At 37.6% G+C, this 17,989-nt stretch overlaps 1 protein-coding gene across 1 annotated transcript in view; it reads right to left on the bottom strand.

The window, feature by feature from the left end:
- MACROD2 (mono-ADP ribosylhydrolase 2) overlaps positions 1–17,989 on the bottom strand; it is a 1,997,895-nt gene that overhangs the window by 66,844 nt on the left and 1,913,062 nt on the right. Inside the window, exons 14-15 of the mRNA XM_049699229.1 lie at positions 17,789–17,863; positions 17,443–17,535 (exon numbers count right to left, since the gene is read on the bottom strand). Of these exons, the coding sequence (XP_049555186.1) occupies positions 17,443–17,535; positions 17,789–17,863 (168 nt within the window). The remainder of the gene's footprint in view (positions 1–17,442; positions 17,536–17,788; positions 17,864–17,989) is intronic.

The raw sequence follows: 17,989 nt of genomic DNA, 5'->3' as shown, positions 1-17,989 counted from the left end.
GGACACATACAGACTGAAAGTGAGGGGATGGAAAAAGATATTCCATGCAAATGGAAATCAAAAGAAAGCTGGAGTAGCAATTCTCATATCAGACAAAATAGACTTTAAAATAAAGACTATTACAAGAGACAAAGAAGGACACTACATAATGATCAAGGGATCAATCCAAGAAGATATAACAATTGTAAGTATTTATGCACCCAACATAGGAGCACCTCAATACATAAGGCACATGCTAACAGCCATAAAAGGAGAAATCGACAGTAACACAATCATAGTAGGGGACTTTAACACCCCACTTTTACCAATGGATAGATCATCCAAAATGAAAATAAATAAGGAAACACAAGCTTTAAATGATACATTAAACAAGATGGACTTAATTGATATTTATAGGACATTCCATCCCAAAACAACAGAATACACTTTGTTCTCAAGGGCTCATGGAACACTCTCCAGGATAGATCATATCTTGGGTCACAAATCAAGCCTTGGTAAATTTAAGAAAATTGAAACCATATCAAGTATCTTTTTCGACCACAACACTATGAGACTAGATATCAATTACAGGAAAAAATCTGTAAAAAATACAAACACATGGAGGTTAAACAATACACTACTTAATAACCAAGAGATCAATGAAGAAATCAAAGAGGAAATCAAATTCATTTCTGAACACTCAGAGTCATCTGGGGATGGAAGAACTGCTATGAAGGGGTGTGAGCATTCCATCAGGTGCGTCCTGTAGCAGAGGTTACAGTGTCTGCTGGAAAGGAGGTTAAACTGGGTGACCTCCAGGATCAATTCCAACTGCAAGATTGACAGTAGGATTATTTTACCATTTCAGAAAGGAGTTAAGTTGAAATGCAGCAGACACCTCCTGGAATATGATTCTCTATCAGCCACAGCCCCTTAGAGCAGTGTTGGGGCCCAGGAGAGGCCACCCTCAAATATGCCTCAATGGCATATTGATTATTTTGATTTAAAGTTACTAAGAAACGGCCAGTCCAAGAGGGCCACTTTGACCCTCCTCTCTGTCTCCCTGATAGCAGGAAATAAATCTCTCATATGAAAGGTATATTCCCTGCATGTGGAGGTAGAAGGACAGACACCCTTATTGCCAGAGATAGGGAACTTCGGGCAGAGAAGCCTGTATAAACAAAACCTTGTTACTTCTTTAATTTATTACCTCAAGGCCAAACTTTGCTTAAATTCCTTACTAATTAAGCGCCCAAACCTAAATTTCTTTGTCCTGTCAATTCCTCTCAAATGTATTGTTTCTTTGTCTAAAAAAAATATAAAAGCTGGGACTTCCCCGGCAGCACAGTGGTTAAGAATCCGCCTGCCAATGCAGGGGACACGGGTTCAATACCTGGTCTGGGAAGATCCCACGTGCCGCAGAGCAACTAAGCCCGTGTGCCACAGCTACTGAGCCTGCGTTCTAGAACCCGCGAGCCATAACTACTGAAGCCTGTGCGCCTAGAGCCCGTGCTCTGCAACAGAGAAGCCATCGCAATGAGAAGCCCGCGCACCACAACAAAGAGTAGCCCCCGCTCGCCACAACTAGAGAAAGCCCGCACGCACCAATGAAGACCCAATGCAGCCAAACATAAATAAAGAAATAAATTTATAAATATATATACACACATATATACATAAAAGCTGCCTGCTTTGGCCACGTCTTAGGTACTTTCTATGAGATCTCCAAGCACACAAATTAGGATTTGTCTCTTTTTTCCTGTTACTGTGTCTTGTGTCAATTTTATTATTAGTCCAGCCACAAGAACTCAAGAGGGTTAGAGGGGGAATTTCCTCCTCCCCAACAGCAGCTCATAGAGGCAAGGTGAGGTGGAGAGAAGGCTGGGCCACAACTTAGACAACAAACGTCGGTCCTGGCACCCCCAACTGCATGCGTGACCCCCAGGGGCACTAACTCTGCACACCCTTAATTTCTATAACTTCAAAATGGAGGAAAATGAATATCATCATTTTGGAAATTTCTAAAATAGAGAGGCTAGCTTCAAAGTTTTCTGATTAAGCATCAGCTATTTGGAGAATGGAATGGACCAAAGTTATCCCGACCCCAGCACTCTGGCTAATGACCACGCTGTTGTATAAGATGTTACAGAAGAGCATTTCTGCATATTTTCTGCACATCAAGTTTGCTGACCATCCTTGTATCTCTCTGTATCTTATTATAAAATGAAGGTCTTGCCAGAAATTTCCTTTCCTTTTCTCTTTTTCTTACTCATTTTTCACCTGTACAATCAGTTTCATGAACCAGAACTGTGCCCCTGGCTGGGATAGTCTAGTTTCTTGGGCGTGTTGTATTCTAGGCAATGACAGTGCAGCTTTACTGTAATTAAGTTTTCATTCTTCTATGCAAAACTAACATTTATGAAAAGCTTCTGTAAAAGACCAAGTTCCTATTTGTCTACCTTCAGAAAACCTCTCCCCTGCTTACATCCTTCTTGTAAGTCCATTTTTACTTTAAATGTTATGTCCTATTTTGGAGACAACAGTAAGTCCATTTATAAGTGTTTGGGGTCTGCCTTGTAAGCCTACTCAATGGTATGACACTGCTCAGAACACACTTCCCATGTTTTCAAAGGAATTTTCCCCTAAGTCGTGATTGTCATGCCCTCTACAGATGTGGCATACACAGAAAATCTTCCTTATAGGCACATGTCCGTAGCTATGCATCACTACTAAAAAAAAAAAAAAAAGCTAATTAGTCCACCTGAGACTAAAAAAAAAGTCATTCTAATCAAATGTTGGCATTAGTTCCTTTTATGTGAAAAAGATGGCAATGGATTTACAAAGAATAACTCCCTTTTACCCAAATCTTGGTAATGAGAAACTGTCATGAGACCACAGTTAATCATCCTACCAACCGACACCTGAGGCTTGGAGACTCCCACTTGAGTGCTTGGGGAAAGTACACATGACACAATTCAAGGAGGAGCCCATGCCCCTCTCCTAGCAGCCCACGAAAAATCTGTGCTTCACACGCTTAGCGTAAGTGCTACTTCACTCCATTTAAGTAAAAATTGAGTTTAATTTGGTCCCAAAAACTTGCTTTCTCCCAAGTACGGGGGGAAAGAGCTTGGGCTGTGGGATCAACTGCAGTGGTACATGTGGCCATTCAGAAATAAAGGGGGTTCAGTATCACTCAAAGGCAGGGTGCAAATCTGGATTGCGGTTAATTAACTTAGCCTTCATATCAAATGCTCAGAACTACAAAGAAGGCTTACCAGCCAGTTTCCAACAACCAGAGGATAAAAAACTGAATGAAAAGGCTAAGAGATTTAGCAAACAAACTGTTTGCCATTTAGGAGTAACTTAAGGGCTACCCCAAAGCGCTCCTTGATTGAAATCCATTAAAAGGAACCAAACACTGACCTCTAGGAAGAGAGCTTAGATATACCACCCACCCAATAATGGTCCCAACAGAGCTCCAAAGTCCTGGAGGCCTCATGAATATTCTGGAAACTTAACATGCCAAAAGAAGGAGAGATGGGGAAGAGGAGAGAGGTCTTTGCTTCTAAAGAATAACGGCTCTCCTGTGGCTATGCCTCCCCTTCCAGGATTCCTTTTCAAGCTCTTTATTGAAATCGCTCAGGTCTTTAACTGATCTCCCATGAGGACTCAAAAGCCTTAAGCTAATTACATTTGGCTGAGATATGCCTGATGAGATGAGAAAAATATAAAGCTATTGAAACGGTGAAAAAAATCTCTAACCATCTGCTGGTGGTGTTGCTAAAAGAACAATAGACGAAAAGAAAGAGGGCAGCTAGCCAGAGTGGAAAGGTACAGGATTTCTTTAATTACTGGGTCAATGAGGCTATTACTGCTTGGAATGTTGGGGAAGGAAGGCCAAACAGGCTTAGAGGACTAAGCAACTAGGCAGTGCTTAGCGAATAAACAAAGCCAAACAGCAACACCAAAAGAAGGGATGCATTTTTTGAGGGAGAAAGGGGAATTAGGTCAGCTTGGTTTAGCAAAGGGTTTCTAGTTAGAAATCACAGGTACTTTGTGGAAAGGAGAGAAAAGAGATGCTCCTAAATGGGAAGTAGGTTTCAGCCCAACCTCTGGACTTCTCTCCAGGTTATCTGTGGTCCTCAAAGATGCAGCCCTGGCAAAGCGCGTCCTCTCTGATGCTGTCAGCCAGACAGTTGTTCTGTTATACTTGGCAATCCAGGTGCGCAGCCTGCATTGAGTTTCCAAATCAGTGCCCCAGGTGTTGATTCAATATGGCAAACAGCTTATGTGCATTGCTCTAAAAGCCCTGTTCAGTTTCTCCTTTTATTTTTTAAAAAGTAACGAATCCCCTCAAATTCAGCTGAGAAAATGTTAGATTATGGAAGACAAACTGACAAATCAGAAAGGGGACCGCTAAATCAAAGTTTATTTTTACTTTGTGTACAGTAACTCCTATAAGTTGAGCGGCAGTTTCTGCCCCCAATCCTATTTTTTCCCCCAAACTTTACAGATGGAATGCCATTCTCTTTCGTGTTTCTTTGTCTTGATTCCGTATCTGAAGGTGGGTAAAACTACTAAACTAATGGCGAAATGTTTTTATTTTCTTCATTATTCCCTTTTCATCAAAACCAGGAACACATTTTTCAGACGCACAATTCAAATGCATTCTCTGGATGCTCTTGGTGTGCCCCTGGTCTGCTTCCCAATGGACAGAGTCCTCTCCCTCACCTTCCTAACCTGGGCATGCAGTCTCTGTGCTCCCTCTTCCACATGGCCTCCTAGACCCGCCCTGGGGGAAAGATGCACTGTATCGGTGACCACAAGGAGGGCACAGGTGGGAAGAGCAGCTTACAGGCAGCTGATCTCAGACAAACAGGGGTCTGAGTTGGGAAGAGGTCTCCATCTGTCCAGTCTCCCAGCTGCAGGTCTGGGAGTCCAGGATGATGCTAAGAGACCCTTTCCTCTCTCAGTGCCTGATGTGAGACAGCCAGTGTGGATAATGAACAAGGGCTTTGCCAGTGGTTCTCAAAATATGGTAGCTGGACCAGCAGCCTCAACATCATCTGGGAACTTGTTAAAAATGCAATCTCCTGCTTGCTCGTCGCCACAGACCTACTGAATCTGAACTTGAGGTATAGGGTCCAGCAATCTACTCTTTAACGAGGCATCCAGGTGATTCGGATCTACTGAGGAGTATGTTCTGTATCACCTGTCTGTCTGTCTATCCACCCATCCATCCATCATCTTTGCCATGTTTAAACATCCCACCCTCCAACAAAAATAAGGCAGAGGCAAAGGTCTAAGGGATTTTTCAAAAAGAATTGTCTAAATTTGGATGCAAAATACTACAGTAGTGGTGCCATTCAAAATGTGGTCCACAGACCAGCAGCATCACCATTACCTAGGAGCTTGATGGAAGTGCAGGTCACAAGCCCACCAAGACCTCCTGTATCCAAATCTCTGGCGGTAGGGCCCAGAAATCCGTGTTTTAACGAACACTTTAATTCTTATATACACCTAAGTTTAAGAGCCATTGTGCTAGAATAACCCCTGAACAAGGATTAGGGTCAAGAATTTCTCTATTCACATTTTGTGATATTAGGGAGAGCTCAATTGGAACATTTGTTGGACATGAATTTTATAGCTCCTCCATTTCCAAAAAGTATTGGTTGGATATTTACTTAAATCATTGTTTTTCCCAGGCCAGAAAATAGAAACCAGCCTTTTCTCTTCCTTCTACCCTTTTTCCTTCTCTCCCTCCTTTTTTCCTATCTCTTTTACTTCTTTTTTTCTCATTTCTTCCTTCCTTTCCTCTCCTTCCTTTCTTCATTTTCTTACTGCCTTTGATTCCTTTTCTTTTAATCTCCTAGAGATGCATAACTATTCTACTGGCACTTACTGTGGATGCTGTAATTAGATTTACCAGAATTAAATTCCAGTTGTGCAACCAACAGAGACTGACATTAAAAAGGGACGGGTCCCTAGAAAAATGGTACAGATGAACCAGCTTGCAGGGCAGAAATAGAGGCACAGATACAGAGAACAAACGTATGGACACGAAGCGGGGAAAGTGGCGGGGGGTGGTGGGGGTGGTGGCGGGATGAATCAGGAGATTGGGATTGACATGTATACACTAATCTGTATAAAATAGATAACTAATAAGAACCTGCTGTATAAAAAAATAAATAGAATTCTAAAATTTAAAAAAAAGGGATGGGTCATGATAATAAAAATGCTGCCTAATTCAGCATAGATTATAGAAGGAGGGACAACTTTATGGTAATTCCCAACTCGAGCGTGGGAAGATACTGGAGTCTCTCCTTTCTCTGGGGATCTATTTAAGAAAAGTCTAAATTTTTCAACATGGTTTGGAGAAACCATGTTGAGGGTTAATTTATTAGTTCCCTATTCCTGTTGCAACAAATTACCATAGCCTGTGTCTTAACATAACACAAATTTATTATCTTATAATTCCGGAGGCCGGAAGTCTGAAATGGGTCTTATGAGGCTAAAATCAAGGTGTCAGCAGAATTACCTTCCTTCTGGAGGATCTGGGAAGAATCCATTTCCTTACATATTCCAGTTTTTAGAGGCTGCCTGTATTCCTTGTCTTACACGGCCTCCTTATTCCATCCTCAATGCCAGCAACGTAGCACCTTCACATCTCAGGCGCTTGCTGGCTCTCTCTCTCTCTCACTTACACACACACACACACACACATTATATCTGTATTTATCTTGTCTATTATTATCCACTAATTATATATAATTTTTACATTTTGTGCAAGTTTTGCTTTCTGATTGCTTAAGGCTGTCTATAATATATATTTTGTTAATGGGAAAAATGAGTAATGTAATAGTATGAAAAGACTATGTTAATTTTGGTAAGTGTTCCTTTCCGTTGAACTTACATGTCTTAATATATTATGAACTGCACACCTCCTAAATATTATTTTATGAATTATGCTCAATATTATAAGAAAAATGAAGGATGGGTGAACTAAACTTTGTGTGTATTTGAGAAATAAGCTAAATACGATACATGGAAGTAAACATTCTCCTTTGACGTATGTGTTTAAGAAGAAATATGCAGTTTTTTCTCTTTCATTCCTATTTCTCTGTAGTTTTTTTCTATTAGTTTCAAATAAAATCTGAGACTAATAAATTATGACATTTCTGAAAAGTGAACAGACGTGCTTCTATGTCAAAAATGTAAGCTCTAACTACGAGTGATATTTATTGGTTAGAAACATGACTGATTCATCTCAACATTTCTTTTGAAGATTCATAATGAAATAAAGCGATCACATACAATCAACCCAAACCCCTTGCTATTGTTAAAATGCCTACCTCCTTTTTTTCCTTTTTCTTTTTTAAAATCATTGCAGCAGATGCCATAAAATGAATGTAGTGAAACCTTCAAGCAGCAAGCTTCCTGTTTCTATCTTGATTATAAAAACACATTGAAAGGAAAATCCTCACAGTGAAATAAATGAAAAAAATAATTAACATTCAAAGTACTCCTTATACCACCTGTTCTTTACATACTGTGCTGAAATGAAGGCACCTGACGTATAAAGAGTAATGAAAAGAAATTGAGTTTCTTTCTAAAGCAGAAAGAAAAGTAGCACTTTATATTTGAAATTCAAATCAGAATGGATGTACCTTTTGTACAGTCAATAGGGTCCGGAAGTTCCTTCATCTGATGAGTTGAGTGAAGTGGTTAAGTCTAAACCCAGGTACAGTAAATACTTTATCCAATATATATGACATAATATTTTGTGGCTATTTTAAAAAATCCTTTATGTAAGTAGATGATGAACTTCTGTGGTCTTTGAAAGCAGATACTCCAAATAATATCTGACTTTAAGGTTCTGTGTTAAAATTTGGGTTGACGATATTTTGGTCTTTACAACAAAATGTGTAAATGAACATATTTACACATCCATATTATTACAATCCCTAACTATCCACCCCAGTCAATTTATAGATTAGACCTGCATTTGTTAGTTCTGTTACCTAGTGGCCTTTTTGTGTTCTTCAGGTGGAAGGATATTGATCCCAGATGGTCAAAGATGAAGGAAGGAATTATAAGTGAGGTAAATGGTAATTATTGGATAAGTCTAAATGAATAGTGATGGTACAAATCAATTATGATTATAATAAGAATAATGTATTATGGGAGTTAAGATACACTTAGAATTAAAATATATTGCAATAGTGGCATTTATTGGGATGAGGCACATTAAATTTAAGTATGCTAATATTTTTCCATTGTCATGGAGAATAAAGGTACCAATTCATATTAAAATTTGGTAAGTCTCAGTGATGCCTGAGAGTCAGGAAGTGAGGTGAGCCTTGTGGTTGTCCCCACTGACTGTCTAGAGAGACTTTCCAGGCCACAGTGCACAACCCAGCAGACTCCCTGAGTGGAGGAGACTGAGCTGAGAGTCTGGGAAGGCCAAGGCATCTGGTGTTCGCAGGGCAGAGAACTGAAGATGATCTGAATCTATAACGGTGTTACTCCTTTGACTTTCTACAACTATACTGTTTTACAAATCTGTAGGGGTAGAAGTTACCTTGTAGAAAACTTATAATAATGAAAATGAGACTTCTTCATAGCAGTGTAAATGTATTCTGTTTGGTGGAGAAGAAAGAATACATTTTACTGTCCTATATGATATTAACCAGTCTTTGAAATGTCAGTATTCCTGAATCGTGGGTGTATGTGTATATGTACGGATATATTTGGTATTCCTGATTGTATGTGTATTATGGAGATATACATATACATTTGGATATACGTATATATATTATTCTTTTTTGAACCAGTTTTACATCTTACTGGTCCCCTTATTAATTAATGATTTAAATAAAATCTTTTACACGTATTTATGGAAGATCATGAGTCATGATTTCATCTTTCTGAAAATTACAGTTTAGCATTATTTAATATCTTGGAGAAGAGGGCAGATATAATGAATGTGTCACCAAACATTAACAATTATACTCACTGTTTTTCGAGGAGGCTAATTTTCTGGACTATTTAAGGATAGTATATGTAAAATAATGTTTAGATGCAAATAAAAAACTACTCTTTTTATTAGTTGTGATAAGAATTAAGGTACTTCCAGTTCTTGGACTGGAAGAATCAATATTGTTAAAATGACCATACTATCCAGGGCAATCTACAGATTTAATGCAATCTGTATCAAAATACCAATGGCATTTTTCACAGAACCAGAACAAAAATTTTAAAAATTTGTATGGAAACACAAAAGACCCTGAATAGCTAAAGCAATCTTGAGAAAGAAAATGGAACTGGAGGAATCAGGCTCCCTGACTTCAGACTATACTACAAAGCTACAGTCATCAAAACAGCATGATAATGGCACAAAAACACACACATAGATCAATGGAACAGGATAGAAAGCCTAGAAATAAACCCATGAACTTACGGTCAATTAATCTACGACAAAGGAGGCAAGAATATGCAACAGGGAAAAGATGGTCTCTTCAATAAGTGGTGTTGGGAAAACTGTACAGCTACATGTAAAAGAATGAAATTAGAACATTCTCTAATACCACGTAGGAAAATAAACCCAAAATGGATTAAAGACCTAAATGTAAGACTGAATGTTATAAAACTCCTAGAGGAAAACATAGGTAGAGCACTCTTTGACATAAATCACAGCAATATTTTTTTGGATCCATCTCCTAGAGTAATGGAAATAAAAACAAAAATAAACAAAAAGGACCTAATTAAAAGCTTTTGCACAGCAAAGGAAACCATAAACATAACAAAAAGACAACGTACAGACTGGGAGAAAATATTTGCAAATGATGCGACTGGCAAGGGACTTATTTCCAAAATATGCAAATAGCTCATACATCTCAATGGAAAAAAAACAAACAACCCAATCAAAAAATGGGCAGAAGACCTAAATAGACTTTTCTCCAGAGAAGACATACAGATGGCCAAAAGGCACATGAAAAGATGCTCAACATCACTAATTATTAGAGAAATGCAAATCAAAGCTACAATGAGGTATTACCTCACACCTGTCAGACAGGCCAACATCAAAAAGTCTACAGATAATAAATGCTGGAGAGGGTGTGGAGAAAAGGGAACCCTCCTACACTGTTGGTGGGAATGTAAATTGATGCAGCCACTATGGAGAATAGTAGAGGTTCCTTCAAAAACTAAAAATAGAGTTACCATATGATCCAGCAATCCCCCTTCTGGGCATATATCTGTAAAAGACGAAAACTCTAAAATGAAAAGATACATGCACCCATATTCATAGCAGCACTACTTACAACAGCCAAGACATGGAAACAACCCCAATATCCACTGACAGATGAATGGATAAAGAAGATTTGTTATATACACACACACACACACACACACACACACACACACACACACACTGGAATACTACTCAGCCATAAAAAAGAATGAAATAATGCCATTTACAGCAACATGGATGGACCTACTAAGTGAAGTAAGTCAGATAAAGCCAAATATCAAATGATATCACTAATATGTGGAATCTAAAAAAAATGATACAAACAAACTTATTTACAAAAAAGAAAGAGACTCACAGACACAGAAAACAAATTTATGCTTACCCAAGAGGAAAGGGGAGGGAGGGATTAATTAGGAGTTTGGGATTAACACATACACACCACTATATATAAAATAAAAAACAAGGTCCTACTGTATAGTTCAGGGAACTATATTCAATATCTTATAATAACCTATAATGGAAAAGAATCTGAAAAAGAGTATATACATATATATCTGTATCACTTAGCTGTATACCTGAAACTTATACAACATTGTACATCAACTATACTTCAATAAAAAGTTGTTTTGAGAAAAAAAAAAGAATTAAGGTACTTCATGCACAAAGAGTTGCAGAACTCTAATGTAGCAGAGAGAAATAAAAAGTTCAACACCTAGAGATAGAATTCCACTTAAGGAAGAGATCTGTTTTATCTTTGGAAATTACTTTGATAAGCCACAAGGTTATAGGTCTTGGGGGAAAACCAGACAACCTAGGCTTGATACAAAGTTAAAACTAAAAAATTAAAGAAAAAGGGGATCCAGAAACAAAGCTGGATGCTAGAGAATTAGTAGAGATGGTCTCTCAAAATTCCCCAGACAGGGATAGACGAAGGATTACAAATTTTTATCCTAATATTCACTTGAGCCTACACATATTACTTGGGTTTGTGGTACTTCCTCCCTGACATGTAAAATGGAGGTTCAGGGAAAGTTTTTCTAAATCTTAAAAGACAAGATGATGATAGCCTGCTGGGGACTTGGCCACATTCAAGAGGCCAAGTATACTTTTTCTTGAGAAGCCACATATGAGGTTTACACATGTTTAATCTAAATTTACACAATATTGCATTATGGGAACCAAATTATTATTGTTGCAGTGAATATGCTTTTTACTTTTCTATTTTTTAACTTTAAAATTATAGGTCAGTTACACTTTTATTTGAGGGAGAAACCTGAAGAAAATTCATACTTTAAAAATAAATTTAAAAAAATGTTAAATGTGAATGAAACATTCTATCTTTACTTCTTATACAGTGGAATTTGAATGAACTGGTTTTATATGTATATATTACATACATAGAGATATGCAGAAGACAAATAATTTAGCTTAAAACGTCATAGTTTTTATATTCAGTGTATTTAACGACTACAAGGAATTTCATTAAACACAAAAATATTCACAAAAGCTGAACAGGCACCAGCATTATTAATTTATCTTATATTCTAAAATAAAATTTTGGCTGACAAATTCCAGCTACAAAACATGATTAGGAAAAAAGACTGATAACAGAAGAAATCATTGGAAAATGAAGCTGCCCTAAAACACCTAAATTATAGTGCTGCCAATGTGAATTACACAGGATTACTAAAGTTGACTTCATTTGAAAAGATAAGATACAAGATAAGATAAACACATATGAAATCCAGTAAAATAACATCATTTAGATTAATAACCAAATAGGAAAGTAATCTTATAGGTGATCTCCTCTAAAAAGATCTCATGTTTTAGCATAAAATATGACTTTAGCCAGCATTAAAATGTTTTTTCTGAAGATTTTTATTTCTAGTGGAATTCAGAAATATTTCATATAAAATCTAGATCAACATTGTATCATTATTATATCACATACAGTATATGATATATAAGATAAGATTTCAGAATATATAAAGTTCCAGTAAGTTCATTAATCAAGATGAAAGTTCATATAATATTTTGCATGAATCAAAAATGTGCCTGAATCATGATTCTCCATAGCAAAGCACACAGACTGGAGTATGAAAGCCTGAATGTGTGTTTGTGCTGTTGCTGCATTGCTGGTGTGGAGGCTGATTTTCAAGTAGAGGGGAAAGGGCTGTGTCTGTGATGTAAGAATCCCATCAATAATGGAAAACACCAAGGGCTGTGTAGTGGTGTCTTGAAGACAAAATAAAACCCTAAGGGATTTGATTAGTAGGAGCAGAAGAGAAAGTGGTTCACTCTGTGTTCATTGAAAGATGAAACAGTGACCAGAGGAACTACAAGAAAAGAAGTTTCTCATGTGGACTAAAAAAGATGGGTGATGTAAATCTAGCCTGGTTCTGAGCAGAGTTTGTGGGTCAACCTAATTTGAGCTAAAGGGCACGTTTATCCCATTTAAAGTATCTTCCGGGAATCACTAGCTGTCCAATTATTGGTTAAGTCCTGAAATAAAAGAAGTTAGTCTGGCTGATCTTTTTGTCTGGTCTAGAGTCCCTCTGCATTTTTATCAATAGGATACAATGAATAAAACTGAGTAAAACCTACAGTTTCAGCTTTCTCAGTGTATTGATGACCACTGGCTCCCATCTCATCACCCCTTGTTTCATCAAGAATGTGGTTCTTCAGAGCTGGCCTTCCAAGAAAGTTTATAAAATTGGACAGTCTCATCCCTGCATTATTGAGTTCATGCCCCTCATTTTACTACCCCAGAAACTGGGATTTACAAAAGGTAAAGAATTGCCAGAAACCACATAGCCAGAGCAAGAAGCCACGGTTCTCTGCACACTTAGTCTCATGGTCCTGCTCGTCAGAGGCCAAAACATGAGCCAAAGGACGTGATAATTTATACTTGTTGCCGATTTACACTTCACTGCCTACTTGCCTGTCAATATCCATCTTTTTCCAAGAAGACCTTATACCATAATATACATTAAATCTCCATCAACATTTCGATCAGCCCAAGATAAAGGATTTTTATTCCACATTATACTTATTGCTGGATCCAAGAAAAACAATTGGAATGCATGCATTCTGTATAACACTTGGGAAGTCCAATATATTTCTAAGAAACATAAGTTAAAATTATGTGATATAATAATGATACAATGTTGATCTAGTTAAGATTTTATATGAACTATTTCTAAATTCCACTAGAAATAGAAATCTTCAGAAAAAACATTTTAATGCTGGCTAAAGTCATATTTTATGCTAAAACATGAGATCTTTTTAGAGGAGATCTCCTATAAGATTACTTTCCTATTTGGTTACTAACCTAAATGATGTTATTTTACTGGGTTTCCTATGTGCTGCAGATCCTGCTGGGAAAGCATAAAACCGGACTCATTTAGGAAGAGGCAATGTGGCTATATGAGAAAAGCTGCCCTATGTGCACTTTATGCCTGCTGAAATTTCTGTATTTCACGTCTCCTAGGGAAATGTCCATTGTGCTACTGTGTAATTTTATCAGCATGAACTTCTGCTGAATATTTTCTCTTCTCTTCAAAACCCATATTTTGGTAGAGCTAACTTCCAAACTTAATGTTACAACATCTGTGCCCATACACCTGGGAGCCATCGAAGACACATCCTAAAGATTATCTACATTTTCTAATCTTATATAGAATGCTGTGAAATGAGACCAAAAGGTTATACATTTTTCCTGGTCTGGAATTTTTTGAAAGGAACCACTTTCTGTCTCCTTAGAAAGATCCTCAAGAGAGAACCAATATTTCTAAGGCTGTAAAGAAAATCCCTACAAATTTAACAGAGTACTCATTTGTTTTTTTTTTTTTTTTTTTTTTTTGCAGATAAGAGTAGCTCTTAATGCGTGTATGCAACTTTCCACTAAGAGACACTGTGAATATACACAAACCCTGGAGCTATGTTCTCAAAATATTTTCAAACAAAACTCTTCAGTAACTATAGGAAACAAAAGAAAAGAACATTCAATGACTACTTTTATTCTGTGGATCTACCAATAAATCAATGGCATCTTCTTTTAAAAATAAAAATTATGGTTGAATCAGCATTTCTCAAACAGAAGATTGAAATCTTAACCAAAAAAAAAATTTTTCTCAATATACAGAAATGTCTCCCACCTCACCTTTCATTAATTGTTCTATCTTTCTGTATTAAATACACATGTTGAAACAGCCTGCAGGAGATGGTACTGAAAACAAAATGGGCAGAACAATTTGCTGCTGAAGGATAATGTAGACTATATGAAATTTTTATGGCTTCAAAATAGTTAGGAATGGACTTGGGGAACTCCACATGTGGATTCTCTTGATTTTGTCATCAATTTATCCAATTATGATAAGTACTAAACACTTAAGGTGTGCTTTCTATGTGTCAGGTGTGGTTGGAATTGCTTTACATCACTTTACTCATTAAAGTTTCATCACAAGCATATCTGTCATCACCCTCTTACAGATGATGAAACTGAGGCATTGAAAGATTAAATAATCTGCCCCAGGTCATCCAGCTTGTCAGTGGGGGGCAGGGCTGCTGCAGTGCACCCCAAATCTACATTGCTCCCTTTTTCTTTGGTTACTTTCTTTATATGTAAGAGAATAGCTTTTAACTCTTACTTTGAAGCAACGAATAAGATGATAAAGGTGGTTAATTTTAAGTTATTTCGAATTTAAACAGAAATATTCAAGGCAGGGCCAAGTTAATTATCTCTGGTAAAGAAGGGAAAACTCAGTTAATTCAAGCCCATAAGCATTATTACTCTCCGACAGTGAAAAGTCAAATTTTAAACAAAGAAATTCAACTTCAAAGTTGCTACAAGCAAGAGGCTTCCCTGGTGGTGCAGTGGTTAGGAGTCCTCCTGCTAGTGCGGGGCACACGGGCTCAAGCCCCGGTCCGGGAGGAGCCCACATACCACGGAGCAACTGAGCTTGTGTACCTCAGCTGCTGGGCCTGTGCTCTGGAGCCCACGAGCTACAACTACTGAAGCCCTGGCGCCTGGAGCCCGTGCCCCGCAGCGGGAGAAGCCACCGCAATGGGAAGCCAGCGCACCGCAACGAAGAGTAGCCCTCGCTGGCTGCAGCTAGAGAGGGCCTGTGCGCAGCAATGAAGACCCAACGCAGCCAATAAAACAAATAAATTAATTAATTAATTTTAAAAAAAGTTGCTACAAGTAGCGGGATTTAATCTTACTTCTTTCCTACATGCCATTTCTCCATTTGCAGAAGAGGATTGGCATCCCTACGAGGGAGAATTGAACTCTTCAGTAACTAGAGGAGTCCTACATGCTGGAGAAGCCACTGGGAGAAGGATGACAAGTCAACGTGTGCTGAACACGAGCTTTTTCCCTTGTAGGTCAAGTTAAAAAGAGGACAATGTACCAGTTGTTTGATGTTCCTCATTTGCATGTCCTGAGGCACAACGTACAAAGTAAATAATTTCTGCTATAGAGAAATTAAGCAGGCAGATGCAATATTCTCTATTTTATATTTTACAAGTACAACTGAATGTATAAGCAAGCAAGACCCTAAGGGGACTTCCTGGAACAGACCCCTCCCCATATCCTCCTCTGTAGCTCAACTCTGAAGTACCCAGATAAGACTATCTCATGCATATTTCCTTACTTTTTCAGATGCTAAAAACCACCACCTAAGGGAAGAAATTAACTACTTGCTGATCATGAGCGTGTAGCCCCCAGACCTTCTGGAGCCTAAGGACTGATAATGTTAACTCCTGCGACACACTGCCCTGTTACCTCACCATCAACCAATCAGAGAATTGTGCAGCAGCTGATCACAGACCCTTGGACGCCCCTCCCTCTCTGGCCTTTAAAAATGCTTTGCTGAAACCCTTCAGGGAGTTTGGAATGTTTTGAACAAGAGCCACCCATTCACGGCCCTTGATAAACCTTTCTCTGCTCAAAACTCTGATGTTTCAGTTTGTTTGGCTTCACTGTGAGAGGGGAATATGAACTGGTGGTCAGTAACAAAGGAGCAAGGCCATGTATCTGTATTTCAAGTAAGGGTTGTATCAATTTTCTATTATCATCGTCAGACATAAAATTCTCCAAATATACCATTTACTTGACTTGCCAGGAACATGGTGTCATGAAGCTGAACTAGGATTTACAATTAGAGAAAAGGTCATTAGAGGCATAGATATAGAAGAATATTGTGCTCTAAATGCAGTGGAAATTAAAACAGGATGTCAGAATCACTAACATGACTTAGTAATTAAACTGTATCAACGCAGCTGCCAAAAAGAGTTCATAATTTGGAAGCTGTACTTACTATTGACCTGATTTTACAATTGAGATCATGTCTGTGTTTTCATTTGAAAACAAAATTGATCACTGTGTTCTGTGAACAAGGCCTGTCAAGTTATTACTCTATAACTACTTTGCAAACACATTTTAAGACCAGTATGATTTATGATACAGCAGAAGAGATAAATGATCTCCTTTTTTATTTCACATTTTACCTCCTTTTAAGAGATTGCTTTATATTGAAAAATGAAATTCTTTAAGTTCTTTAATAAATAATAAATTTCTTTGATAATTTTTTAAAGACTTTTAAAAATGTTTACCTTTAATATATTGACTTCTTGCCCCAAAGGCTGCTTTAAAATTTACCAAGTGTTCATTCTTCTTATGTCCTCTGAAATCATTATAATGCTCACTTATTTTTTTAAACAGTATTCAATATAATTGTACCCTAATATTAGTGGACAAACACAATTTAGAAGGTTCATATAATGTGCTTATTTTACACAAATTGCTTCCTTCGTCACTACCATATGAAGGATGACAGAATGAAATCAATACAAAATGGTTAATCTATTTGTTTTAAAGCCATTTCAGATTTTCTAGGACTTTTATCTGTCTAGTCCATAATTTCTATTTCTTAGAGGCTTTCTCAAAACTGTGATTTTTAAAAATCGAATCAAAATGAATAATAAAAACATCTTCATATTCTTTGAAAGGATGAAAAACTGTTACAAGTATCTTCTTTTGCTACTTCTGGATTTTATTCTACTTTCAAAAGTAGGTTTAGAATTAAAGAAATGTTCATTTTGCCCCTTGACAGACTGCAGTTTCATGAGGATAACCCTGATGGTTGAATTCTAGGCAGGAATCCAAAGAAACTCTTATACTTGATGGGTTAATTTAAGGGCAGTCCTACCTTTTTCACCTTCTTTTCCTTCTTGGTCATCTGTTAGTGGAATCACTTCTTGCTGCTCCAAGATCGTGATATCTTCTTGGTTCAATGAAAGCTCTAAATAGAATGAGACAGAAGGATACTCAGGGATGTTTTAGTTGGAATCATTGAGAAAACAGTGACTAAAGCACCAAGTTCTTTTTTCCCCTCCAAGTTTCAACGGGCATACAAAGCAGAACACTACCGCCACTGTCTAGTGATCACTGCTGAAAGCATACACGCACCCCACTCATACACACCAGTATATATAGAAGTCATGATCCACAGTTTCACGTCATTCTCAGATAACAATATATTCTGGTTTCAATACCTTCTGTTTCCATATATGAGCTCTGGGACTCTGCCTCAATGTTTATTTCATTCTTCACTGAATCATTCTTTTGTCCTGTTAAGAACAGTGATTGAAAAATAAATGTGATATGCATGACCATAGCTTTATTCCTGGTTTAAAAAGGCAAACATTTCAGAAACCAGGCTTTGATCATGCCTGGAGAGGCAGACAACAGTTTTG

Source organism: Orcinus orca, chromosome 16 (assembly GCF_937001465.1).
Source record: "Orcinus orca chromosome 16, mOrcOrc1.1, whole genome shotgun sequence".
In the NCBI taxonomy this organism is placed as follows: domain Eukaryota; kingdom Metazoa; phylum Chordata; class Mammalia; order Artiodactyla; family Delphinidae; genus Orcinus; species Orcinus orca.
The sequence above is the reverse complement of the archived record's forward strand: the minus strand, read 5'-3'. Positions and strand labels throughout refer to the sequence as shown.